Raw genomic sequence first — 26,898 nt, 5'->3', positions numbered from 1 at the left:
GCGCCCCCTGCCGGCCCGCCGCCCGCCCCGCCCACAGGGCGCCCGGAAGCGCGCGCTCCCGGTGCCTTCTGGGGGCTGTAGTTCCCCCCGGCGCCGGGCAGGGCCGGGCGGGGAGGGGAGGGGCCGTCGGCTGCGCGGCGGACTCCGTTTCCCAGAGTGCCCACAGGGGGTGGCATGGCGGAGAAGGATGACACCGGAGTTTGACGAAGAAGTGGTGTTTGAGGTGGGCGCGGGGGCGACCCGGGGCGGGCTGGGCCCGTGTCTCTCCGCCCCTCGCCGGGGCGTTGCGCCGCGGCCCCCGGGGACGGCGTGTGCCGGGCGGGCCGAGGTGACCGGCGGGCGTGAGCCGGGCGCGGGGCCCGGCCGGGGGCAGCGCCTGCCGCGGGCAATCGGCGGCGGGCGGGGGAGCGGGGGAGGGCGGGAGCCGGCGGGACGGCGGGGGTGTCCCGCGCTCCGGAGCAGCCTGCGGGCCGGGAGCCGCGCCGCGCCCCTCCGCGCAGGCCGAGGGCGGGACCGCCGGCGGGAGCGGGAGCCGGGCCGGGGCCGGGAAGGCTCGGCCGGGGAGGCGGCGGTCGATCCTTTGTGCGGCGGCCCGCCGGGGCTGCGCGGGTCGGCGGCTGCCGGCGTTGCAGTCTCGGTGAGAGGTGCCGGGAGGCCGGTGGCGGCGGGTGTTCCCTCAGAGCGGCCGGCGCCGGCCTGTGAGCACCGTCGGGGGCTGAGGGGGGGCGGCGAGCGCCCTTGTACCCGCGGGTGCAGGCGGCTCGGTGCGGGTGGGATCAGCGCCGCGCCGTGCTGACCACCGACCTCTGCGGTCGGGGCGAAGGTGGTAAATCCCATGTGCAGCTAATAAATCTGGCTTCTGAATCGGTGTAATCCGCGTAAAAGGTACACTTCAGCACGCACTCACGTGTGTAGTAAGTACCGAAACTACCTTATCTTAACAGTATTTGTATTATTTACATAAAACTTTTACGATTGTATTGCATATCTTGTTGGATAACACAGCAACCATATCATTTTGGCCTTATTTAAAACAGTGGCTAAATGTATCAGTTGCAGTTTGGTGACAAAATCAGGTTAGTTTGGAGTGGGTAAATGTAATTGCATCTTCATGGAGGGCACACCTGTTTTTGCAGGTGTACAGAGAAAGTAGTTACGGAGAAATACTGTCTTTAAAATTATTAATTATTTATGATAGTGATAATGTGTCTGGTTTTCCCAGGATGCAAAAAGCTCCTCACATAAGGAATGATTTTTTTTCTCAGCTGCGTAAGTACTGCCTGTATATGGCTTTGGTTTGTACCACAAAGTTTAGTGTTTATCTACAACCAACCTTGAATCCTAACAATAAAATCTGTTATTTATAATTGCTGCTATGTTAAATCACTTCCTTTAATAGCATAAATCCGTGGTGAGAATTTATTTCACTGGTGTAATGCCTGCCGTCTGCATTTCCTTTTTCAGTAATAGTGATACTCGTTTTATAGTTCCACAGTTCTACAGTTCATGCAGTGGTTACCGTTTTGATTGAAAATAATGGCCGCATAGGGAGTAAAAGATAACTCTGCACGTGCATATGCACTTCGCTATTTTCTTTGTGTTTTGGGAACAGATTTCCATCACTAGTAAAGGCTCTTTGGTACATTATTGTATTAAGTGTGTGTGTGTACACACACTTATAGGTATACTAAGTGTCATATCTTTCATATATGAGGGTACAACTATAACATTGGATAAGCAATGGTAGGAAAAATACATATTTTTTTGGTTGGTTGGTCGATAGGTTGGGGTGCAGAGCTGCGTGAGATACCCGCTGATAATAATGGGTATCTTGAAATACCTGAAAAAATTATCTTCAAAAGTGCTCAGCAGGGTTCATGTTACTGTAAAATGAAGGCTCCACAGAGAATTATGAGTATGTTCCACATAGATGAGCCAGAGATGGGAATTAGCAAGGAACTGAAAAGTATTTGGGTGGTTAATGTTACAACATATTTATTTTTTAATTAGCATTTGGATTTTTTTCTTGGGCCCCAGACTCTCCCCCTTAATTATTTGTGGGGTTTTGTAAGCAATTACAGTTTTCTCTGCACCTTAGTAGGTCACTTCCCATGTTGTTCTTTCAGTGGTCATTCCTGCAAGGCCCTGAGCATTTACATCTAGATTACTGCCAACACCTGTTTTCTTTGTGCTTTTGGAGCTCCTGTGAACAAGGTATCAGTCAATATTGTAAGCAATAGTGGTTTGCTAACAGATGCATAATCAGTAAAGAAGTGGTCCTTCATATTTTTATGTGCAAAAGAATGAGTAGAAGGGGCAAGAGAAGCAATGGGGTACGCTTCACCTGTTCCACATCACAGTTATGCCCTGTGTTATTTTCTGCACGTTTTTCAGGTCATAGCTCTGTCCAGCAGGACAGCTGTCCACATTACAGATTTTGCAGCATCACACAGATGATGGCCTGCTGATAGATATTTATGAGCTTCCAAGGACCAGTCGTTTTTCTCACTGTCAAAGTATCTTATATTAATGTATCTCTGAAGCAAGGGAAACACAATCGTGGCATCACTGCCCTGGGAAAGCAGTGTTACCCATCCAGTTCAAGAGCCATTGCAGGTCATTTTGATTGAACAATAATGAATGATGGGCATTTTAATCTATCCAGTAAGTGCTGCCACACTCTATCCAGTTTATAAATTAATTCTTACAGCAGCCAGTGATTTTCATTCACCGACTGCATAGCCCTCAGCACTTCAGTTCTTGCATTTGTTACAACCAGTTGATCCTGTAATTAAAATACTATAAATATTGAGGGGAGGGGGCAGAACCCAAGAAACACAGGGGTGCCCCTGATCTGCTTAGCCTGGGCTTGTCCGCCAGCAGTGTGTCAATAATTTTTGCAATGTGGAGCAGATTGTACTAAAAAATGGACGAACAAAGAATGAGATTCTTTATTAATGTCTGTCTTAATTTATTAAGGGAGATCATGAAATAGGAAATTTGATGTTAAGTTACTTGAGATGAGCTTTTTACCAAAATGGGCTAGAAGACAGAATGCTGCAGTTACTGTATACCCCAGAGTCCTCTGGAAAATTTGACTGTTTTGTGTATTTTGATGTGAAGACTGGAATTGTGTGAGGGTTTTTTGTTGTTGTTTGGACAATGACATCTCCTTGTTTTCTTTTTCTTTTTTAAATGTATAAATTAAAGAAGCTCCTTGTTCAAACTGGCTAAATTTCTGCATCATTATTCCAGGGGGAGGACTATGTTAGAACTTCATTGCTTTGGTAATTAATAACTGCCATCTAATTTCTGACTTAAAATTTATTCATGGCCACTTAATACCTACTTGCACTTTTGTTAATTTTGCCCATTAGCATATATAGTTCTCACATTTCTTTAGAATTTACCTCTCTTTATGTAGTCGTAGAAAGCAACCCCATCCTGGCTAAGAATTTTCCTAAACCAAATAATCCAATATATTTTAGCTTCCTTTCTCAAAACAGATTTTCCTGTTCTTCATTTTTGGTTCTGTTTTTTTATTTGTTTGGGTTTGGGGGTTTTTTTGCGTTCTCTTCAGTTTGAATCTATCTTTCTTGATCTGAGCTTGCAGCATGGTACTTGGTGTTCTTGATGGGGTCTTGTACAACTACTTTCACTTGCTTCTGCTGGGAATACTTTGTTACTTGCATCCTGGGCCTGCACACAACTTTTTCAAGTCTTCATACTGTTTGACTTGGTAGTAATGTGGTAGCGTAACCCCTTACTTCTCATTTTTATCAACAGCTTCCATATTATTGGAGAGTTTGTTTTTACTAGTCCCTGCGTAAGGTCTGGCTGTTGTCTAATGTTAAATTGCATGCCCATTATCAGTACCCACTCAAGGTCATCCAGGTTTTTTTGTATGATGTTTCAATTGTTTTTTGCATGTGTGATGTTATTTGGTGTTATTGGGAAATTTCATTAGTATGCTTTTTTGGTATAGGGTTAATTAAGAAAATTTAAAAGCTTTGACCAAGGACTCATTCTTTAGGAAATCCATTAGTAAGCTACTTTTGATCTGATACCTTTCTGTTCAACATAACCCACTTTTATCTCTGCCATCTACATATTTGGTTCCTTTCCCATCTTTTTTGTCTTAACTGATACAACATGGTATCAAAAGTCCATACCCCATATGGCACAGTATAAAAAGTCCATATAAACTTCCTGCATTTCCTTTATCTAGAAAAAATTAGCTTGTCTTTCAAAGAAAGATGTCAAGTGGGTTTGGCACAATTTACCTCTGGCAAACCCATGTGATACCATCTTTGATGATCATCTGTTTTCTTCTTTGTCTTTGAATTTTGCCAGAGAGAATAATTATTCTCAGTAGCCTGCTGGCTTTTAATCATATTCATAGGCCTGACATATTCCTGATTGCCTTTTTCTCTTGTAAATATAGGCACTATGGTTTTTTCCACTTTTGAGTTTATAGATTTATGAAAAACCCTTTCTGCTGGTTCTGTTATCTCCTGTGCCCATTCTTTCAGAACACAGGGGTGAAGGTGATCCAAATACTGCTCTTTGAGTGCATTTTCGGCTCTCAGTTTCTACTTCCAGCTAAGTCACCTGTCCTATATTTTAATGAGCTTGTGCAAGTTGGTTTGGTTTTTTGTTACATTTGGATAGATATCAAAGCTATGCTCACAGAAACTAGAGAAGATTATAAAGCTAGAGTCACAGAATGGTTGAGGTTGGAAGGAACTTCTGGAGGTCATCTGGTCCAACCCCCCTGCTGAAGCAGGGCCAGAGACGGCTGATTGCCCAAGACCATGTCCAGATGGCTTTTTAATATCTCCAGCAACCTCTCCACAGACTCAACAACCTCTCTGGGCAACCTGTGCCAGTCCTTGGTCACCCTCACAGTAAAAAAGCATTTCCTGACGTTCAGAGGGAACCTCCTGGGTTTGAGTTTTTTCCCAGTGCCTCTGGTCCTGTCGCTGGGCACCACTGAAAAGAGCCTGGCTCTGTCCACTTTGCTCCCTCCCTTTGGGTATTTACATACACCGATGAGATCCCTCAAGCCTTCTCTTCTCCAGGCTGAGAAGTCCCAGCTCTTTCAGCTTTTCCTCTTGTATGAGATGCTCCTTTCTTCAGGTTTGCCCAGACCATCATTGGAACCTAATCCCAGAAAGACTTCCTGTGTCACGTGCATGGTACTGCTGGAAGGATTGGAGCTGACTTTTTGCTGTTTTCCATTTTAATGCTGTGTTTGCAGAAGAAAGTTAATCCATGCAAGATTTTTCACCAGATTGCACAGAAAAAAAAAGAGATTTTGACACCCACAATGTCAAACTGCCACCACCTTAGATTTTTAAGGGCATTTTCATACACAATGTTTGAAAAATAAAGCTTTGCATGTAGAATTGTATAAAATATACCACTGGATTAATTTCATTGCCATAAACATCTCTCAAGTTTTTAAAATTTTAATTAGGAAAGTAAGTTCCCCTCACTTGAGACATTGTTTTAATTAACTCATGAGTCTTGTGCCATTCCTGCAACCAGTTCTGTCCATATTATTTACTTAATATTGCTATTCACTAGCTATTTCAGTACTAATGGAAATTCATGTTAAATAATAGCCCCACTAAAGGCTGGCTGAGTGTGGTTGTTGAATCTGATATTTTATTCTAGATCTAGAGAATCTGATCATAAGTATGGTTCCAGACTTTTAAATTTGGGATTTATTGTTTGTACTGTTAGAAATCCCAAACTGAAAAATACAATATAAATTGTGTGTGTGAGCTTTCCTGACTTCAAGTTTTGTTTTGCACAAATAAGAGAATAATACCAAATTAACAAAATGAGACTTTCTTTGGCTAGCCTATCTGCATCAGACCTCATATCCATACTAATCTGTATCTAAAAAGAAAACAAGCTGGGGATGAACACAAAGAGAGGAAAAAAAAATCTCGTGTCCAAATTCAAAAGTTTGTATCTATGTGAAATACTGAACACAGCTGTACTGAACCTAGAATTGGAACCCACAAACTCAGAACAAAGATTTTGAACGTATAACAGGTGCTCTTGTTTCCCAGCCAGCCCTTGCTCAAGCAGTCATCATCATTGGCAGAAAATATGCACAGAAATGGAATTACCCTCTCCAGGGTTTGGAGAGACATGGTCTGCATTCTTTGTCTTCTTGCTGTGGTGGAAGAAGCTAATGTGAAAAATGAGGCCTGAAAACAGTGGAGAAGTGCTCCATGAACAGCGTGCCATCCTGAGAGAGAAAGGAAGCACCAGGGCCCAGCAGAGCTGGCAGCTGCTTGGCACTGGGTCTGGCCTCTGTGGGGAGGTTGTAGGAATGGTGGAGTCTGTTTAGGAGGGACATGAAACAAAAGTGCTTGGGAAATACTGGACAAGATCATAATGTGTTCAAATGTCAGGTTCAGAAAGACAGCACTCACTGCTAATTTAGGCTACAAGCCAAGGAGCTGCTTGGTGCTGAGAGGCATGGAGAATGCCTACGTATAATGATCTGATATACATACTTCTGTAAGATTTAAGATTCCAGCAAGAGACACCACCTTTCCCAGCATAATACAACTATCTTCAAAACAGCCTTTAGCTGATTTGTTCTCTGCATGCCTACAGTAGTAAAACATGACTCCAATAGGTATTTCTTGGGAATACTGTGCATCATTAAATTGAGATGTTCAAATCCTCATCTGAACCCTTATAACAACCAAATGTAGCTTTTATCGAAACACTCAGTGATGTTTGTTTTCACAAATGCTTTCTCCACCTAAATTGAGCTGTTCTAAAATTAGTTTAAAAAATGAAACAAACCCAGATGAAAACTCCAAGTAACCTAACCTCAGAAACTTTTTGTTGTGATGAAAATTTTAAGTCACATTCATTCAAAACCCTGAAAACGTCAGTACTTGCAAAGTAATGTGATTTTTGTCAAGCATCGGGCTTATAAATGAGTATTCTAAAAAATAACATCTCAAATGTTAAGAGGAAGCTGAAAAAGAACAGTCAAACAATGTCAATGGTAGTGTCAGTAATGTTCCCTCAACAGGATTTTTCTCACCAAATATTGGGTGGGCTAAATATGTAGTGTTTTCATTTCATACATAAAAAGCTGAAATAAAGTCAGTTTTAAATGCACAGTTCTGTCACAACCACCGTTCACTTGTCATTCTGATGAGGTGGTTCTGAGACTATGCTTTGTCTGCCTAAGTGTGGGCTGTTGCTGGAAGAGATGTTCAGGCTTCACTCCTCTTTTCAGGCTTAATCCCATCCTCTTCCTTATGCTGGCACCTGGATTTGTGGGTGATACTGTAAATTAGCTCCGGAGACTGGTTAGACTGTAAACTAACCTGGCTAAGAAAGACAAAAAAAAAAAAAAAAAAAAGAGTTTTTATTTTTTTTACAATCAGATCAGTTCCTTGTTCCATCTCACCATTTGACTATATAAATATTGCCATTAGTGTTCTAAAATGGTACTGCAGCTTTCATCTGCACCCACTGGTAATGGCAGCTTAAATTGACCATGTAAATGCAGCTTGGGGAGATATCCCTGCTGCAAATTGCCGTGTACTGTGGAGGTGCCTGGACTAGTGATGGATGGACTGTTGCGGGTATTTTGCTTCTCAGCAGTCCACTAAGAGGAAGGGGAGGACAGACAGTGCTCCTTTTCGTCACGTGACTAGGAGGCAGGTGATACTGGAGAGAAAAATAAATGAAACTGCAAATTTAAAGCTGTGTAAAAAACATTCTTGTTGTGGAGGCAAGTAAATTCATCAGATGTTTTTGGATCGCACTGATGTCATATCTGAAAGGATAGAGAAAAGTATTATATAGGCCATATGGTGTGTAAACCCATATTGCCTTTATTATTTTTAATAGAAATTTTGAAGCCAAAAGTACATGATGATCCATAGTACATTTGAGGTCTGTTAGTCCAAAAATTTTTTAATCCTCCTCTATATTAATTGTTCTGAGGTCGTGTTTACAGGAGGGTTAATACTGCAGTACTGCCCTCACAACTTCAAGTCATGAATAAACTTCCTTGAGACACATGAATAAAAAGAATGACTCACTGTACTTTTCTTTTAGTCTTTATCATGTGACAGTCTCTTTAGTTTCTTGGATGTTTTTCATTTCAGTAAAGATATTTGCTTACACTGTGTTGTCATTAGGAGTCAGAATTAACATGATTTATAATGGATAAACAAGTTAATTTTTTGGAGCTGGTGTTTTAAAGAGGTTTCCAAAATGTTTCAGAAATACTCCACTGGTTTACAAGAGGCAATAATTTAATGAATTTAGTTTTGAATGTAATTGAGGGGTAAAAATCTGTGAGTTGTTAGTAAGTGGTATAAAACAAACCAGTTTTCCTGTATCAGCCTAGTCTGATGACCTGCATGATCAGTGATTTCCCATTCAAAGCTCCAGGTACAGAGTCTGGCTGGCCTGTTACCCAGTCTTGCACTTTTATTTTCAATTGTTCAAGGTATTTTTCATCTCTGTCCTTGTCAGAAAGGTCCTGCTCAACTTTTCACCTGTATTCACAGGTACATTTTTGATAAGGTAAATAGTCCAGAGCTCTCGGTGAGTTTCAGTGCTTTGTCTAGTACGTACTATTTTTTTCTAAGACTTTGCCGTTATGGCAATAATATGCAGTCACCTGCTGAAAATGCAAAAAAAAAAAGAGCTTTCCTGTATTACAGATCCAGTGATAAGGAACTATACACAGGCTATAAAACTTTCCTAACTCTTCGGGACATTTGGGTGCATGCAGAATTAGATGCATATTGTGCATTGGAAAATATTTGGGAACAGTAATAGATTAATGACTTCAAAGTAGTTTTCGGAGCCTGTTTCTAAATCAGATGATACAGTGATGCTGGAGAAACCAAGGTCTATGCTCCTGTGGCAGTGAAAGCAGAATAGGAAATTTAAATGACTCTTTCACTGCCTTGAAGTCATTGTCTAATATTAGCCCTGTCAGCGCCTGGCTCTTTGTCAGTCGGAGCACAGGAGGAGGTGGTTACCAGCCAGGAGAATATGACCGAGGCTTTTAGATACTGTTGCTTGGAAAGTCTTATTAATGGCTGCATATAAGATCGATGTGCAATAATTCTTTCAAGCGGTATCTTTTTAAAAGCCTTTAGCAATCTGTCATCCTTGTCTCCCTCCCCCAAGTTAGAAAGGCACATTAGTCAGGAGAAATTGCACAGTCCTGGGAAGTTTCAAACTGCATCCACTGATGCTGTCAGGAAAATGCTACTGTGCAGGGGCACAGGTGCAATTAGACTGACGGCTGCTTCTCATCCTCGGCTCGGGTCATCCTGGAGGGACAAGTGGAAAGAAACGGGGAGGTGGGCGAGTTTCTATCAGGTGCATGGGAGCAGTACCGAAGAGAAAAATGGAATACCCTATTCCAGGAGACAAAGATCGCGCTGTCTGTAAGTGTTAGCTCAACTTCTTCAAATCTGTGTTTCGAGAGATGGGGGAAGATTGAATACTGTTTATTTTGTTCTGAGTTTTGCTACCTGTTCAGCGTATCTTAGCCTTTGCTGTCTCTGTGGTAGAAATGTTTAACAATAAAAAAAGATAATTCGTATCTTGTAGTTATTTTGGAGGTGGTTTAAGCTCCCACTGTGTTTTGGGCATATTGGAAACCTCAGCTTTGGAAAAACATACCCATATTTCAAGAGATCTTTAAACCTCTTATTTTGTGCAGTAGCATTAAATATTACTTTTAAGGTTAATCTGCTCCATTACCTATTCTTGGAAACTAAAGCAGGGGGTTACTAGGTGGTAAATTTTATCATAGTAAAGAACATCGGGTGTGGGAAGCTCCTGTCTCTAATGGAGAAATCCTGAGTCATTTACTTCATGATGCATCAGCAAAAATAATTTGGGTGTGGCTTTGATTTTCAGATGCTACTGTAAAAAGACTGAAAGCTAACAGTGTCTTAATCTGATGTGTGATTGCAAATATTTTTCTCAGAACATGCACAAAATGCCTTTACATATTTAAGTGCAGTATCTGTGCTTGCAGGGCTGCAATAGATGTAAGTATTTGAATAGACATTTATCAAAAGTAAGCTCTTTCCTGAAGCTAGGGAATTCACTGCTGTAACAAGCTTTCCATCACATAGCAGTAGGCAATTTTATGTATGTTTGATTAGCTTTCAATGTTTGGCTTGGCTTTGATTTTTTGTATTTGTTTTTACTGTAGGCTTACAGTTGCAAACACAATGTTTGGTCTTCAGTTTAGGTGATGGCTTTTTCTAACCAAGTCAGTGCTGTATTGCAAGCAGTACTAATAAGCATTGGGAAAGTGTTAAAGAACAAAACTAATTTAGTGGGCAGTTCTTTAATCCTGCATAATATATCTTGGGTTTAGAATGAGACTCAACCACTTCCAACAATGAAAAATGAGAGTTGCAATTAAACATATGTATGTGAGTGAAATTTTAGCAGTATGGATCTAAAATAAAGATGTTCAGTGAGTTACGAATGAGGAGGAAAGAATTTTCTTTCTTGATTCTGGAAATGGGATTTTATATAAACCTATACTATACTGTACTATAAATGTCTAGTTACAATTGAATGGCTTTGCATATGACTGACTGTAGTAAATTAGAAAAGTCTCAGAAAGATGGGTGAGTTTTTTGTTGTCAGTTTCTGCTGAGTCCCCAGAAAACCCTAACTCTTCAAAAAGTATATTCTTACTCAGTACATCAGCTGTTTCTGACTACATTGCTTCACTTAATAACAAGATTTTCCATGTATAATCTGTACAAAGTACACCAAAGAATAATGCCATTTTTTCTTCTGTCTGTCCTGGAACTGTTTTCCTTTTGCAGCACACATTTTGAACAAGTAGCATAATAAAAAGATGCCCTGGCTGTAAATGTAATGCCTATCTTTTGTGTCTAGGTGGTCTCAGAAAGTGACTTAGAAGAAACGTAGAAGAAACTGCAGAAATAAATACAGCATACTGCTGAAAAACCTTGTCTTGGTACCCTCACTTACTTTAGATAGTATTTCCCATCAGTAACTGGCAGTGTGATGGTAACATAACAATAAGCTTATTATTAAACCTTTTTTCTTCTTTAATTTGTACATTACCTTGTAATTCTGCCAGAGACAACTAGAAATAAATGAACCTGACTGTCAAACATAAGCAATACTAACTATTCTAGTTATTATCTAAGTTGCGAGTGGTTGAAAGTAAAGATCTCAAAACACATGAAATAATTCCTGTAGAATAATGTGATGCTGTATAAATAGGAAGATGAGATTTTATATTTAAATTTCCTTTTTATAATGGCCGCTGAAACAAATTTGCAGTCCTTTTCATTCACATAGTAACATAAAAGCTTTCTCAAGTAAACCTCTTTATTATTTTTTTTTTAAATTATAACCTATCACTGCTTGCAAGGATAAACTTTCTGGTATGTCCCGAATTTCTTAAACTAAAAGTATAGTATCTGTAATACATGCAGAAATGTAAAATCAGTTGTGCTTCTTTTTTTTTTTTTAATGTTGGACTGTTTGAAAAAGAATGCATGAATTTTGGGCAAAGAAAATTAGGAGGAAAAAAGACAGATCCCTCCTGTTTTCTCCAGCCAAGAAGTACATTATTTTAATATTATCACAGAATTTGCAGCTGAAAACAGCTGAACCTGACAATGCTGATGAATGATGGCATGAATTTAAACCAAGGAACTTTTCTCACAGTTAGCAGTGCATGTGCAAGAATATGTGCATATCTGTGATTTTTTTTTATAGCAAAGAAGGCATTTACAAGTGGAAGGCTTGGGTAAGGATGTAAGCTAGAAATTCAGAGCTATAATTTGTGGGACATCAGACACATTATGAAATTTAATTATTGTTTCTAAAGCTTTGTGGAAATGAAGGATGGTTTGTAAGCATTAAGTGTCTCTTGTACTGAAACAAGCAGTATATAGAATAGGGTATTAAGTATCATACTGCAGTTCTGTAGTTGCATAATTGATAATTTTCTGATTCTTTGATAATATTGGAACTTAGTGTGAATGTTCACATATATAAAATCTACCCTTCAACTTTTTAAGATTCTTTTATTGGATTTTCTACCTGTTATACATGCCATGGGAGAAATTTGCTGTAGACTGGTGGAGATATCCTCAGTGAGTTATACAGACCAAACAGCTTTACAAGAAACAATATTGACAAGGCTGTCACTTGTAAAGCTGTATCTAGGTTGTTGAGCAGTATCTAGGATGTGAAATACAATCAATCAATCAATCCTATGTGCTTTTATGTTAGCATAGGCTAATATATGTATGCCATCAGTGATATTTGTAATGGGAGTGCAATCTTCAGATTATCTGAGCAAAATATAAAGCTATGTGTGCTACACAAAAGCCTTCACTCTTAAAGGAAGAATTTTATGATTGGTTCATTAAGGTATTTAATAATCTAATTTCACGAGTACCTCAACCCACTTCTTATTCAGTGCTTTCTTCACCCACATCTTACATGCTTCTGATGGATTCAGAAAGAGGAACAATGGTGGTTTTACTTACAGCATAAGGGATTTTAGTTGCAGCATAGTTCTTGGTCATTTAAGTTAATAAAAAATGAGATTTTCCAATGCATACTTAAGTTCTGCTAATAATCTTTTAGAAAAAATGTGGAAGAGAAAGCACGTGGAGCCAGAGAAATGTGTTAGAGGAGGATTAATGCACCCTGAGTACTTTCTGAGAAAGCAAAAGAGAACAACCTTTATCTACTTGAAGGAATATGTGCTAAACATTCAAGTTAAATTTTAATTATAATTTGCTAACTCAATAGTCAGAAAACTGATTTCCAGTTCTGAGCAGTGATAAAAAATTGCAATCTACCCATAATGAGACCCCATTAAAAGCCTTCAAAAAGTTAATCAGAAGGGATTTACGTAAAGCTAGTAAGGTGCTTGTATTCTACCTTGATTGCAAGAACAAATAAAATTATTCTTCCTAGCTAGGGGCTGAAGTTTCATTAGCACTTGGAGAGATGGTGTATTTTTCACTATTTCTATAGAGCAGAAAATGTACTAATTACAGTTAAATGGGAGGGTTTGATGTTGTCAAATACGCAGTAAGAAGGAAGAATTGGGCTCTTATATTTGTGTAATTTTTCACTTCATGTAGCGTTCAGGATTCTGCCTAAATCTCTCTGTCTTCAGTGGACAGTCTCCATCTGTGTCTCTCTTTCTGCCTTTCTTCATCCATTTTTGTGAGGAAATAGAACCACTCTAAACAGCATTAGACTGGTTTTCGTGATCAACTTCTAGAAAGTTATCTCATCATGGACCCCAAAGCCAGGTGTACCCTGAGATACTCATGGAAAAACTCCGTGGTATTTTTGGATTGTTTTGCCAGCTGTCTGTATGTAGGTGAGTACCAGTAAAGTACAAGAATAATCACGTGTCAAATGATGACTGGCCTCGGTTATGACAAGTTTGGTCATAATGATGGACAGGTCTGCCAATAGCATAGATACGGTTTCCTTAGAGTCCTGCCTGGAGTGAGCATCAAAACTATGAGTTTGAATAAAACATTATCTGTTCATCCACCATTTTGTCTATGTGTCTTCATCTAAATGGGGAAATTCTGGCTGGTTCTGACTGAAACCTCCATGGTACCCTAAAGTCTCTCATGTTGGGGGTGTTCAGGTTGTTCCAGGTATGCTGGCAGCATGCAGCCTGGCTCTCTATGGAAACCATTTAAGATAACGAGGTCATGCATATTCATTCATATTCTGAGTTTTGTCCTGAAGTTATTAAGCAAATTTAACAGTGTCTTAAAGAAGAGAAGTATTCTAGTCTTTTATGTTTTCTTTCCCATTTTAATTAAGTAATTCTGGTAAAGTGGCATATTCTGCTTAGAGAAAAACATACCTGCTTTCCCAGTCCAGAGCAGCACATTTTTTAATTAGTTAGATGCATTTGAAAAAGTACTCAGCCATGGAGGAAGGGTACTTGGAAAAAAGATAGGACTGAGTTGTCACACTGGCAAAATTCCCACAAGGAAACAAGTCATTAACCTGTCCTAGCATTTTGCACAGTCATTGTCATTGTGGGTGAGGGGTATTGTGCTTCTGAGTTGGTATGAGTGTTTTGAGTTTCGGGTAATGACTGGACAGTGAATCTGTTGTGAGTAACTCAGGCAGAGCATGCCAAAGTATGAATTTGCATGCTTTAAATAGGTAAGAGTGATCAAAAGAGCACTTTGGTGATGGGGTTAAAAAAATTCCTAGAGGTAACAAGTTAATTTGTTTAGCTAGTATGAATGGTGGCTTCCAAGTTTTATTGTACAGCAAGCAATTGTTTGAGATTTGGCCATGTTGGTACACAGTCACATTAGATGAGCTGCCTTCACAGCTTGCACTAGCAAGTTAATGACAGTTAATGTAACAATTTGTAGTAGATGTTCTGTTGGTGGTTTTGCAGACCTCCACAACTATGCATTATTTACCGTAAAGTTTTCGCTTTTTTTTTACAGTATTTTTGTTTTCTCATTGATAGTGTGTTAATGGTTTGTGTTCTTCCTATGTGGTTTGCTAGCGTGAGATGTTAAAATTTTTCAAAGGTCAAACTGAATCCCTAACTACTAGGTTATTTAAGACTGATTGCTGAGAGGTTTTCTTAAAAACAAAGTCTCTTCACATGTCCTGAGTAGAACTGGAGTTAACATAAGTACCCTTTCCATCAAATCTGTCCCAGATACTGCCATATATGTGGTTGTAAACAGAAAAATAAGTTAAGTAAATCTAGATATTTGATGCAGATGACAAGAAGAAATTTCAGAAGTCTGTATGAATACCTAAACATGTAAAAATCCACTCTCTGGAGATCAGAATTCCATACTTTAAGAAGTTTTATTAAGGTCTATTTGTAAATCAGTAGTTTTGCCAGCAGCTTAAAAAAGTTGAGGGGTTTGGTTGTTGTTTTTTTAAATAAACCGTGATACTCCTTTGTGAGAAGTGCTAGTACCATCCTTGGAGAGAGCAGAAGCCTTTTTCTAATTTGTTTTTCCATTTCTGTAAAACACTCTCTTAAGTACCTAATCACATTACACTGAGGCTTCGTTTATTGAAATTAGAGAAGTGCTCTAGTCTTGAAGTTTATTTCAGTAGAAGTGGTTCAAAATGTAATCAGTTTTTATAAACTGTAGGAAAACGGTGTCATTAAGTGTTCTGGAGCCACACAATAATATTTTAAAATATAGCCAAATACATAATTTATTTATTGAAAAGATGGAAGTTATAAGCTAAAGAACCCTGTCAGATAACCTAAAAAAAACCTTGCTGTGGGAAAAGTTGATCGGTTACGTGCTTACTTCTCATCCCATTGTTTTGTATGTTGACTGCTTTGCAGCCTCTTTCATTATGGTCAGGAAAAGGAGGTATTTAAAGCAAAATTTTGGTTTCTTTGCTATTAACTGTGCTGGGTTTTTTCCTGTTACATAGAATCACAGAGTGGTTTGGGTTGGAAGGGACTTTCTAAGACCACCTAGTCCAGCCCCCTGCCATAGGCAAGGACACCTTCCACTAGATCAGTTTGCTCAAAGCCCCATCCAGCCTGGCCCTGAACACTCCAGGGATGGGGCATCCACAGCTTCTCTGGGCAACCTGTTCCTGTGTCTCACCACCCTCACTGTAAAAAGATTTTTCCTTGTATCTGATCTAAGTCTGCTCTTTTTTAGTTTAAAGCTGTCACCCCTTGTCCTGTCCGTACAGGCCTTGGTAAAAAGTCTGTCTTTCTTATAAGCCCTCTTTAATTATTGAAAAGCTGCAATAAGGTCTTTCTGGAGCCTTTGCTTCTCTGGTTTGAACAGCCCCAGCTCTCTCAGCCTTTCCTCATAGGAGAGGTGTTCCAGCCCCCTACCTTCATGGCCCTCCTCTGGACCCACTCCAACAGGTCCCTGTCTTTCCTGTACTGAGGACCCCAGAGCTGAATGCAGTACTCCAGGTGGGGTCCCACCAGAGCGGAGTAGAGAGGGAGAATCACCTCCCTCAACCTGCTGGCCATGCCTTTTATGCTGCCCAGCGTATGATTTGGCCTTCTGGGCTGCGCACAGGCATTGCCAGCTCATGTCCAATTTTTCATCTGCCGCTATCCCAAAGTCCTTCTGTGCAGGGCTGCTCCCAATCAATTAGTTGCTGGTTGTGTGGCTGCTGTATTTACAGTTGTGTTTTGTGGGAAATGTGGAATGATTTTTAACTTCTTTTTCTCATTTTTCTTTTTAAAATCTCTTTTAGAATTCCCCACTCTACCGCTATCTGCAGGATTTGGGACACACAGATTTTGAAGTATGTTCATCGGTGTCACAGAAGGCAGAGCAATGTGCAGCAGTGGAAAGCCAAAAAGAGCGGACTGTGCATGCTGCCCAGAAAGTGAGCATTCTCCTGTTCCTGAGTGTTTATCTTCTCAAAAGAGAACCACATTACTTCACAAATAGGCAAAATCAGAGGGGATAAAGATAAATCTCTTAGTGTATTAAAAAGAAGAAAAAAAAAAGAACTCCCACCCAAAAAACAACCCCAAAAAACAAACACAAACCCCAACCAGCTGTCCTGTCTAGTCTGGGAATGTGTTTGGAAATGCATGGTTTGCCGGTATAGTTTGGAGTGTTTCTTTGCACTCATGTAAGCTAGGGAAGCAGGAGACTTTGTTGAGGAGGTTTTTGAGTGTTGTAAATTATTTTATTTACTGGATATTATTATGTTAGCCTAGGATGAGATTCTGGGAATAAACCCGGTAATTTTCTGGAACAGAACATTTACAGTTCCCAGCCCTTCTCAGGCATTCAGTTGCTAAATATAGCTTACTCTGTGACAAAACATATTAAGAAAGAGGATTTCTGGGAAGTATAAGTACAATAACTAATATGAATGAGGTAGTAGAACTCTGCTTATGTTATGGTGATTTCCTAACTGTAACAGCTGACAAGGATCATCAGCTGATTAATTCAGACTTCCTGTTTCTCTATCATTTTAAGTAAAAGTTTGTGGACTTTTGGTGTTAAAATGCTTGAGAATTTGGCCATTTAACACCTACTATGACCTACACATTTTTTCTTTTCCTCATTAAAAATGTTATTTTACTGTTAGTAGTAGTGTACAGGCAATGTCATTCAGATGAGGAGCTGTAGTGTGGGTGAGGAAATTCCTCTTTTGAGGCAGCTGATGTAGGAATCTGTTTGCAACAAGTATATTGAAAATTCAGTAGTTGGTCTGTCTTCTCCTTAGCACCTAGATGGAGCATGCAAAGAGCAGTTATGTTCTGCCTGCCTCTCACTTCCACAGTGGAGAGTTCAATTTTCAGTGGACATGCTCCAACTATGTGCCAGGGGAAAGAGAGGCCTCCATGCAGACTTCTCTGTCCTGACCACTCCAGGCTGAGGTGGGCAGCACCTCACAGGTAAGAACCCAAACCAAGCATTCATGGGTTGATGCATTGCCTCTGAAGAATTACTATTTCTTTCTCCTTTCTCCCCATCATCTATGGTAGCTTCCATCTTTGTGCACCTTAGGGCATCTGATTCTTGCCTTCTGTGGCTTTTAACTTTCCACTGGAGCTCAGTTTTCCAGTTATTTGTTCCTGCTTTATATCTTTTCAACCATCTTCAAATTAGAGCTTCACAACCACTTTCCTCTTGTTTGTAACTTTTTCTCCTTTCCTGCTCCACAATGTTCTACCCTCCCAATTAACTGGCGGTAAACTGAGGAGAGCATCCTGTTTTTCCCAAACACAGGCAATATGATATGAGTGGCCCTGAGATCTCCAGATCTCTCTGCAGGTTTTCGTAGATGAGTGATCATATGGCAAATAAGGAGAGCTTATGCTTTAATTAGGATATTTTCTCAAATAATGCCATCTTGACGTATATCTGCTAGTCAGTTCTCAGATGCTGCAAGGAGTTAGCGAAGTAATGGTGGCAGTTAAGCTTTATTTCAACTAAATGTTTTCAATTTTATACATGTCCCTCTTGTTCCTCCTTTGTTTTAGGTCAGAAGTATTTTTTTCTTGTGGGATTTTTAATCTGTTCTGCTCTGTGTAGTATCATAGGTGCGGTAGGATTCAGAAGTGTATTAATTGATGTGGATAACATTAGTCAATATTTTTCTGATCTGGGGGAAGAATGTGATTTTTGAAATGTTTACAGTCACATGGTGTACATGCAAGGACTGACATGCACAGTGTTTGAAGTGAAATTTTAGAAGCTGCAGTGTGAAGCTTATTCATCTATCAGTATTTAGGGAAGTGTTGATGGATCATAGTTTCATATAGTGATACTCATTTCAGCTTCTTTCTGCATAGACTATATAAGATTCCTCACACACTCATTAGTCATTTGAAAAAGTCTCATGTGCTGAGGATTTGTAAGCCCAAGAAACAGATTAACTGAGAGGAGGAGGAGAACTGATTCTTACAGTGTCTCCATGCTTCCTTGGCTAGTAATGTAAGATTATTTTAAATTTAATGAATAAATTGATTTCTAGTTACTGTTGGTGTGGGTAGCTATTGCGTTTGCAATAATGATTGCTTCTGTAAGTGGTCACAAGACAAGGGTGAATTTAATTCAGGGTTTAACACCATTTTTATACTTTTAATTTAAACTACCTTTAAAAGTATTCATGGAAATATTAGGTACACTGCCCTCTTCAGAATTGTCAGCTGGCATTCACCATAACCCCCAAGAAACCACATGAAAATAAATTTTCCCTTTAAAGCTCTTGGCAATTTTGTGGTCCATTTACATTGAAGATACCTATTCTGGCTTAATGCAGGAAGACTTTAATTAAACCACTGTTAAATGAAAATTAGAGTGACATATTTAATTGGCTGATTATCTGTTCATTAGTATGAAGCAATGCACGGACTATCACTTGTTAGCTGCATTATTTTATTTTGCATAATTACTTTTGTGGAAGTCAGTAAAAGCAGTATGATGCTTTGTTCACGTATATAATTTCCACTGAATGTAATACAAAAGTGCTGTGGGGTTAAGAACCTCAAAAATATTAAGATATGGTGCTTTTAAAAGCTTCAAGTATTCTGGTTTTTCCCCTCCCTTCCCCTCAGGCATTTTACACTTAATTTTATTGTGTTGGGAGCAAGTCCTCCAGTATTGTGTCAGATGTAGAAGTCATTCGTCATGGTTTGTCTTGCAACTTGAAGGGAGTGGGTGTGTGAAATGGGCTGTCCATTTCTTACAAATACTAGGATGACATTCATATTATCTCATCTCTGTCTAGACAAGGGTATGTAGTGGAAATAAGGAAGAAACCTGTGTGTCATTTCTAGCGATAAAATGTCATAGGTTCTTCCTGCTGCTGTTCCAGTACCACTTTAGGAATGTTAACACTTGTCTTTTGTAATCTGATACCAGAAAGTCTGTTTTTGTCATTTGATTTCGATGTCCCATTTTTGTAGGGTGTCTCAAAAGGAAAGAGAATGAGGCAGGGGCAGTTGGCCACACATTTACAGAAGTAGACTGGATTTTGGGGGATCTGAGGCTTTGTTGCAAACTTTTTGTGACATACAGGCAAATTGTTTACGTTCCCATCCAATCATGTGCTCATTTTTACATGAGACTATTACCACTTCCCTTCTGTCAGCCTTCACTAGCCTAGTCTATTGAAATTATGAAATGTCTGGGAAACAAATGGTTTCTGAGTTCTGAATATGTACCTACCCACAGTCCTAATATAAAATTATCTTAGTTGAGGCTTAGTGTAGTGCAAAATATATGCACAGGGAGTAGATGATGTTCCATGCTGAGTGATGCTTAGTGTGTGTATCATTTTCGTTCTGTTCTGAAAAGCAAGTTTACAAATGCCTTTAACACTTATTAAGATAGAAAAGCTGCAGTATTGCTTTTTCTTTGAGTTGAGATTGTTTACTCGTCTTGTACTTTGTCAAGTAGGAACCCTGTACGGATGCAATCTGGTGACATGTAGCAAGATTTTGGCAAGGCAATGATATAGTTTGGGATCTTCAGTGACTGAAAAAATGAATCTGGAAAAAAAAGAGGACCCTAGTGACTGATACAAGTATTGCTGCTGTGTCTTGCTGTCCTGCCAAGCAGAGCGTATGGTTCAGGTCTAATGAAAGGCAGAAAGCATCAGCTGAATTTAAAGCACATCTTAAATAGTTCTCTGTGTGTGTGGTTTTAGTGGATTTTTTTAATCGGAACATAGTCTTAATGAACATTGAGCTGAAAAAGTGCTTCAAGGTTGTGTTCTGAGGGCTGATGAAATGCCAGTCTCCCATCTGAGGGAGTACAGAGATGTGATTTAGCATGGTATTTATAGGTGCAGTGTTCCTGGCTGTACCCATCTCTGGAGAAAGTTACAGCTAAAGTTCTGGTCTCATGATCACTTGATACTCTAAAGCACTTTTGCAAGAGTTCCTAAACTTGTTTTCTGGAGTTAAATTCTATTTGAGTAACTCTGCTTGATCTTCAAGGAATGTCTTTCCTCCTGTTTACATTTTTCTTTTCTCAGTCATTTTCCTAGACTGCTGTGCATATCTGAATGTTTAAATTGATTATACTGTCACACCTTATCCCATCTTAGATGTGATAATATTTCATCACTAGAACAGGGCTGGTGCTGGAGGCAGCTACTAAGGATGGTGTTGAGGCTAGCTAGCCCTCAGTGGCTGTGCAGGTGACCTGATGAGGAAGGGCAGAGGGACCAGTCCTTTGCCTTTGTCTAGGGCTCCCACTCACTTAATGCTAGCCCTGAGTAGCTGGAAGGCATTTCATATGTAGCATTATCTTCTTTCTGAAGTGCACAGAACTGAAAGCTGCCAATGTGAATGATAGTATTTCAGATACCTGCTAGTTTGCCATTTCAGGTTCATCCTGTACAAAAGAGAAATAGTCCTTAGAATTTTATTTTAGATTTAAATGAGCGTACCTAAAATGTGCATGTCTTATGCTATTTCTTTAAATGTTAGGAGTTAATACATCTTTGTTACTCAGTTTACAGAGAGTTTGACTGAGTGGTGATCTAAAGTTGTAAGAATACTCCAGAAGCATTGCCAACATGACCTGACTTGCATGTTGATGAAAGTTGTTTTACTTGTCAGTAACACTCCCAATGGGAATGCAAACTGTGAGACACTGTTCCAAAGATCTGAATAATTTAATGTGTTACTGTACTCTACTGGGTCACGGCCCAAGACAGTGGGTTGTCTTGTTTTGTGTTTTCAAGCACTGACATGCCTATTGAGTGTTTATGCAAGCTCAGGTTTTTATTTTTAAACTAAAACACAGAAAATAAACCAAAAGGTTACTTATGTAGCACACTAGTATGAGAGTTTCTTTCAGTAATTCCAGTCTAGTTTAGTCAGCTGGCAGCAGTTTAAAATTATCCTTGGTGTAGGTTTAAATGTTTATGATGAAAACTCAAAAGACTTGTGAAGGCTAAGCAGTTGAAAATGGTAGGCTCCAAGACATAATTTTACATAGTAAATGGACAATTCCTTCTGTATTCTGCTTTCAAAGTATGGGGAAGAGTACTTCTGAATGAAGTATCTGTCTGCAACTCAAACGCAGAGCAAGGACCTTTGCTTATTTAATCTTGATTTTCCACAAATCCTAATCAAAATGTTTTATTTTATTTTGCACCACTTTACAAGAAATTTGGAGGATAAGCTAGTGCTGCAGTTTGTGACACTTATTTTCCAAATTCTGTCAGTGCTCTTGAGCAACATCAAAGTACAATCACTTGGATTTATTCCACAGTCTTAAGAAGTGTGGTTTGCTGGGGTAGCTTCGCCTAATAAGCCACGGTGATGTCTGTATATCGGGAAGAGCTGTCGTTATCAAACCCCTGTTGTTGGTTTGTCTCTCCACTGACCTAAAAACACTTCTTTTGGCATAGGTGTGCAGTTCTAAGTGTACACAGAAAGATGAGGCATACATAAAGGAAAGCTTTATATATAGATATAGATATATAATATAGGAATTAGGTTACCTAAATGGACACCAAAGTTATTTCAAAAATTCTTGAAGCATAAAGGCTTTAGGGTGGCAATTCTGATGTTACTTAAAACCATTCTTCCCTGCTTGCTTCATCAAACTTGTGTCACACTGCCTTTCAGAGGGCTGTCAGGCTGATCACAGGGCTAACCGCCAAGCTCCAAGCTTCAGTTGCTTGGTTTTACTCTCCTATTTCCCACCTTAGAGTTGGGGGAAAAAAGGAAGAAAAAAAAAAGGGGGGGGGGGGAGAAGAAAAAGAACAAAGAGAAAAACCAGAAGAAAAAGAAGCTGATTTAATGCAGACACCCTTTATACATTAAGCTATTATAATCTGTTTGGTTTGTTGTTTTTTTTTATTTTGAGACAGTATGCCACAAAATGTAAGTACTCCACAATTATGTTTTTTGGCATACATTTCATTTGATTGTATTACAGTGTCAGCAGTCTGAAGATTAAGAGGTAGGGCCTTCATGAAATATATGTAAGTAGATATTTTGAAAAATACTTCCTGTCAGCTCAGTCTGAGGAAAGTAGATATACAGTGTGTGTCAAAAACACTTTTTTTTTCATTGAATGGCTGCAGAGTGAAGCAAAATCATGCATCTATTTAATGATGATCTTCCATGCATCATATTTTAGAAAGACACATGAGTAAAATGTGTGATGACCGAGTGGCAGTCCCGCCAACTAATGGTGTGCAAAGTTGTGTTTTCAGCTCAGATGAAAGTGTGGATTTAGGTTGCATGTGAAGCAGCATGGAGACAAAGTACCAGCTAACACACCCTGGTTGGGACAGGGAGTTTCCTCCAGAGTCTTGTCCTCAGGCTGTGGTGGTCTGCCAAGGAGAGGTTGTTCCTCTCCTGGTCTTTTACTTTTCTTCAGTCCCTGTCAGCAATTTAACCTGCCTTTTTTATACTCAGGGAGAGAGAAAGTCTTTCATATCAATGCAGTAGCTGCCAACTTGAGATCAAACTAAATCTAGCTGTAGTTATTTTTAACAGTATAACATAACAATCCATTATGCTGCAAATAGGTGGGGTTACTGAAAGCTTTATTTCATGCTCTTGTGTACAGGCAAACTAACGGGAAGCAGATGTTCCCTTAGCGTACTCTGAAGTTAGGCCAGACACAGTAAGTGAAACTTCCTTACAGGTACTTGAGTCCCCGTTAACAAGAAAAGCAAATGCAGAAATAAAAGAGTTGTCTGTTGTTATTTATGTATTTTTGGCTTTGGTTGTTGTTTTTTTTTTAATTGGAGTAATTTCTGTTCCCTTCAGCAAGGCATCCTGTCAAAACTAGTTGAGTTCTTTAGAAGTTGGTTTCCTTTTCCACAGTATAAGAAAAACGATGACATACTTCACCGACTGGTAAGTGATCACTTTTTTTTTTTTTCTTCCCATTTCCTTTCCTAATCCACAAGTCTTCCTTCTCTGTACCTTGTCCTCTGAGCACCATCTTTAATCTGTATTGTTAGTTTTGGGTCTAAGAGTTTTACTTATTTTTTGGATAATATTTATTTTGGTTTTCAGTGTGTCAGGTCAATTGGACACACGAGAACAGGAACAATATCAGTAGCCAGGTTGAAGATGTTCAAAATGTGGAAGAGGGATTAAAATAAAACGTGTGAGAAATTAAAGAAATTCTGGAAGGCTGAAAGGATTTAAGTTACAGTGTAGCTACCCCCTTTGGTGAAAAGCAGTGTGGAGATGTTGCCTGAGCAAGTCTCTATGTTTCAGTTTAGTGCCTTGCAGACACATCTCAAGACAGAATGCTCTTGAGCTTCATCTGAGTATTGCTTTGCCCGCTTTTTCAGCTTGTCAGCTCAGGTGTAGCACCACTACAGTGCAGCAGTACTACCCCTGGACTCATACTGGCATATTTGTTTCTGCACTGCTGTCCACAGTGCTTGTGCATGTGGGAAAAGCGAGGCAAACTAAGGCACCTCCGTTATAATGCTTCAGCAGTATTAATGCATTAAGAGCAGATGACATCTGTGTAGTGGTCTGGCTGTAGGGAGAGGCAAGAACAGTTCTTTGTACTGCCTATGTGCTCTCATCTCAGCAGTTCAGAAGCAGGCTGGGTATCCATCTGCCTCACCAGAAGTTGTATTCTGCTACTCCTGGAGCATGCAGAAACTTATAGGGCCCAAGTCAGCCTGTGTGGGGCAGACCTGAAGGGTGATAGTTTTACCCCAGATAGTTAAAAATAGTTTTATGCTGCCTTTACACCTGTTCTTCGCAGTACCACTTTCTATCCACTTCAGTCTCTAGCCTGGGCTTGCTGGAGATCTGCTTTAACCTGCACCCAGCTGCTTCAGGTTCCTTAGTCTAGCTTGCAAATGTTATATTAGTCAGACTGTTCCAGAATCTAAAAGTTAGATTTTTGATATTTTTTTTCTACTGTGATGGAGGGATGATGTCTTCAAATGTATCTTAAAAAAAAGAAGTGAGCAACATGAGAAGTTAGGGGGTTCCATTTCTCAGACAGTTCTGCCAAGCCCAATTGGTGTCACTTCTCCCTTATCTTAAGAGGACAAAATTTCCTCTGAAACCTCTCATTAGTGATCTTTGATAGTCTTTTCTTCCTCCCTCTTCCCCTATGAATTATAGTTATTATCTTAACAGCTTTTTATAGCCTTACTTTCATGAGATGGAGACACAACCAAAGAACATGGAAAAGGTGTTTCTCCTGCCGCATGCTACAGCAGGGTACTGAAATGACACAGGATGCCTCGGAGGATGGCAGAATTTCCTTTTGCATACAGTCCTGAAGCAAATGTTTTCCATTAAAAATAGAATGCAAGTTATCTCAAGTGATATCAATGTGTGGAATTAAACTTTTGACTAGCTGTTTTATGGTTTCATAAAGAATCTCATTCTGTCAATGACAGAACTAAACAGATTTTGTACTGTGAAATGTCATACTTATGTTAACAGCTTCTATTAGAGGTTTTTCAGAAATATTCTCCTTCCCCTCCTGTAATCTAGCTAGATGCAAAGATGCACATGTTCAGTGTTACTTGGGTTGTGTTATGACATTCTTAACTTAAAGTTTTGTAAGTACAGTTTGGTGCGGGATGCAAATTAAAATTTCAAGGGGCCATCTTGGATATATTTGTCTTCAAGAACTGTGTATTTGTCTTGAAGAGCTGTAGTTGCAGGGAAAAAAATAGCAAATGCTTATCACGGCATCAAATCCACAAGTAACTCCCTGAAGTTTACCTGGAGTTTAGCAAGTGTGAGGTCTTCAGAGCCCCTGCTCTTTCATGTTTGGATCAAGTTCCCTTGGGAAAGGCACAGAATCCTGCAGGAGAGGACTTCACTGCCTTGACTCGGGGCTTGAGTCTGGTGCATTGCCCCTACTGTAACCAAGTGTCCCAACAGGTTGCTTTTTGTTGACTACTTTATCTCTCTTCCTCTTTCAATTTTTTGTTGTTTATTAATGACTTAAAATATGTCATGATGTTAAAAAAAACCCCAACAGTGTTTGCTGTTTTATTAATGATCTTCTAATAGATATAGTACCTTTCTGATTCTTACTGAAATATATTGGCATAATCTGTGGCACGTTTCCAGGTATTGTTACTATCTAGGTCAGATGACAAAGTGCAATGCATCCTACAAGTCTAAACTATTTGGTAGTATGTGAGTTTTTAAAGTTAAGCAAGTTCAAGAAAAATGATGTAGCTAATTGTCATATATCTGAAACATTCCTGTAGTCTTTGGGAACAGATTGTTGTCAGTAAATTGTAGAGTGTCTGGGTCTTTTCCTTGTTCTGCTAACTTAAGAATTTGCATATTCTTTATTAATGCCTGTTTTTTCTCCTTTGTGGTAAGGATGTTGGATTTCGATTTGACACACTCCGAACCATCCTGCAACAGGAAGTTCTGCTGCAGGAGGATGTGGAACTGATTGAGTTCCTTGACCCCAGTATCCTGTCTGCAGGGCAGTGTAAGCAACAGGAAAACGGACAGCTTCCAACACTACGCTCCCTAGCAACTCCTAATATTTGGTATTGTATAGAGAATATCTACCACTATATTCACTGTAAAACAAGCAAAAAATACATTGTGTGGTCTTTATATAAAATGTAGCAATAAAGTAACTACTTTTTTTTCTTAGGTCTTTGAGTCATTGGTCGAGTAGTCCCCATACTGTTGTATAAGCATGTGGGGTTTTTTTTCCCTTGGGTGTTCTAATGAAAGAGCAAGTTTTAATCTGAGATCACTACACGGACATGAATGGATACTTCCACTCCCTAATATGTGCTATACGCAAGAACTAGCCTGGTGGATTAATTCTTGAATTTCTAAAGCTGTGCAGTGGTGATTTTGATAAATGAGACATGATTGTGAAGTCTGAATTGGAGCGTGTTTTCTTTGCTGTGGTCTTCATAAAATATGTTGGAGGGGATGCAGTTAATTTTCAGACATAGAATACCGGAAGAACAGACTAAAGAATATTTAAATAAGATGCATTCAAGTCTGCAGTGGCTGGTGAAATTCACCCTAGAATACTGAAGGAGCTAGTTGCAGCAGTGTCTGAACAGCTACCACCTGTGTTTGAAGAGTAACAAGGGTGGTGGGTCTTCTGACAGAGTGGCTTGCTCAGAAATGGACAGGAATCAGTAGATAAAAATATGTCATAACAGAGATCCGTACTGTGTTTTCATACATATATTAGGAAAATAGATAAAATTATTATAAAGCCACAGCAGGTTAAAAACCCCAGCTGTTTAAGTTGTAATATGTCATTATTGATGCTCTCAGTCAAACAAGAGGACTTTTGAACCAGATTTTTCCAGTGGTCCTGCTCCTATCATTGTTTCTTTAACTGTTCAGATGATGAAGTACACTTACAAAATTTG

General features: G+C 39.5%; 1 protein-coding gene across 5 annotated transcripts in view; it reads left to right on the top strand.

Annotated features, from left to right (window-relative positions):
- Window positions 1-26,898, top strand: part of VEZT (vezatin, adherens junctions transmembrane protein) — a 68,133-nt gene that overhangs the window by 1,342 nt on the left and 39,893 nt on the right. For 4 of the 5 annotated variants that reach the window (XM_056339265.1, XM_056339264.1, XM_056339269.1 and 1 more), the window contains exons 1-4: window positions 100-223; window positions 16,297-16,431; window positions 23,309-23,398; window positions 25,868-26,043. In XM_056339265.1, the coding sequence (XP_056195240.1) occupies window positions 188-223; window positions 16,297-16,431; window positions 23,309-23,398; window positions 25,868-26,043 (437 nt within the window). In that variant the 5' untranslated portion in view covers window positions 100-187. Of the gene's footprint in view, window positions 1-99; window positions 224-16,296; window positions 16,432-23,308; window positions 23,399-25,867; window positions 26,044-26,898 lie in introns of those variants that run through there. The other variant, XM_056339266.1, reaches the window with a different exon arrangement.

This window comes from Falco biarmicus, chromosome 5 (genome assembly GCF_023638135.1).
Source record: "Falco biarmicus isolate bFalBia1 chromosome 5, bFalBia1.pri, whole genome shotgun sequence".
NCBI lineage: Eukaryota > Metazoa > Chordata > Aves > Falconiformes > Falconidae > Falco > Falco biarmicus.
The sequence above is the reverse complement of the archived record's forward strand: the minus strand, read 5'-3'. Positions and strand labels throughout refer to the sequence as shown.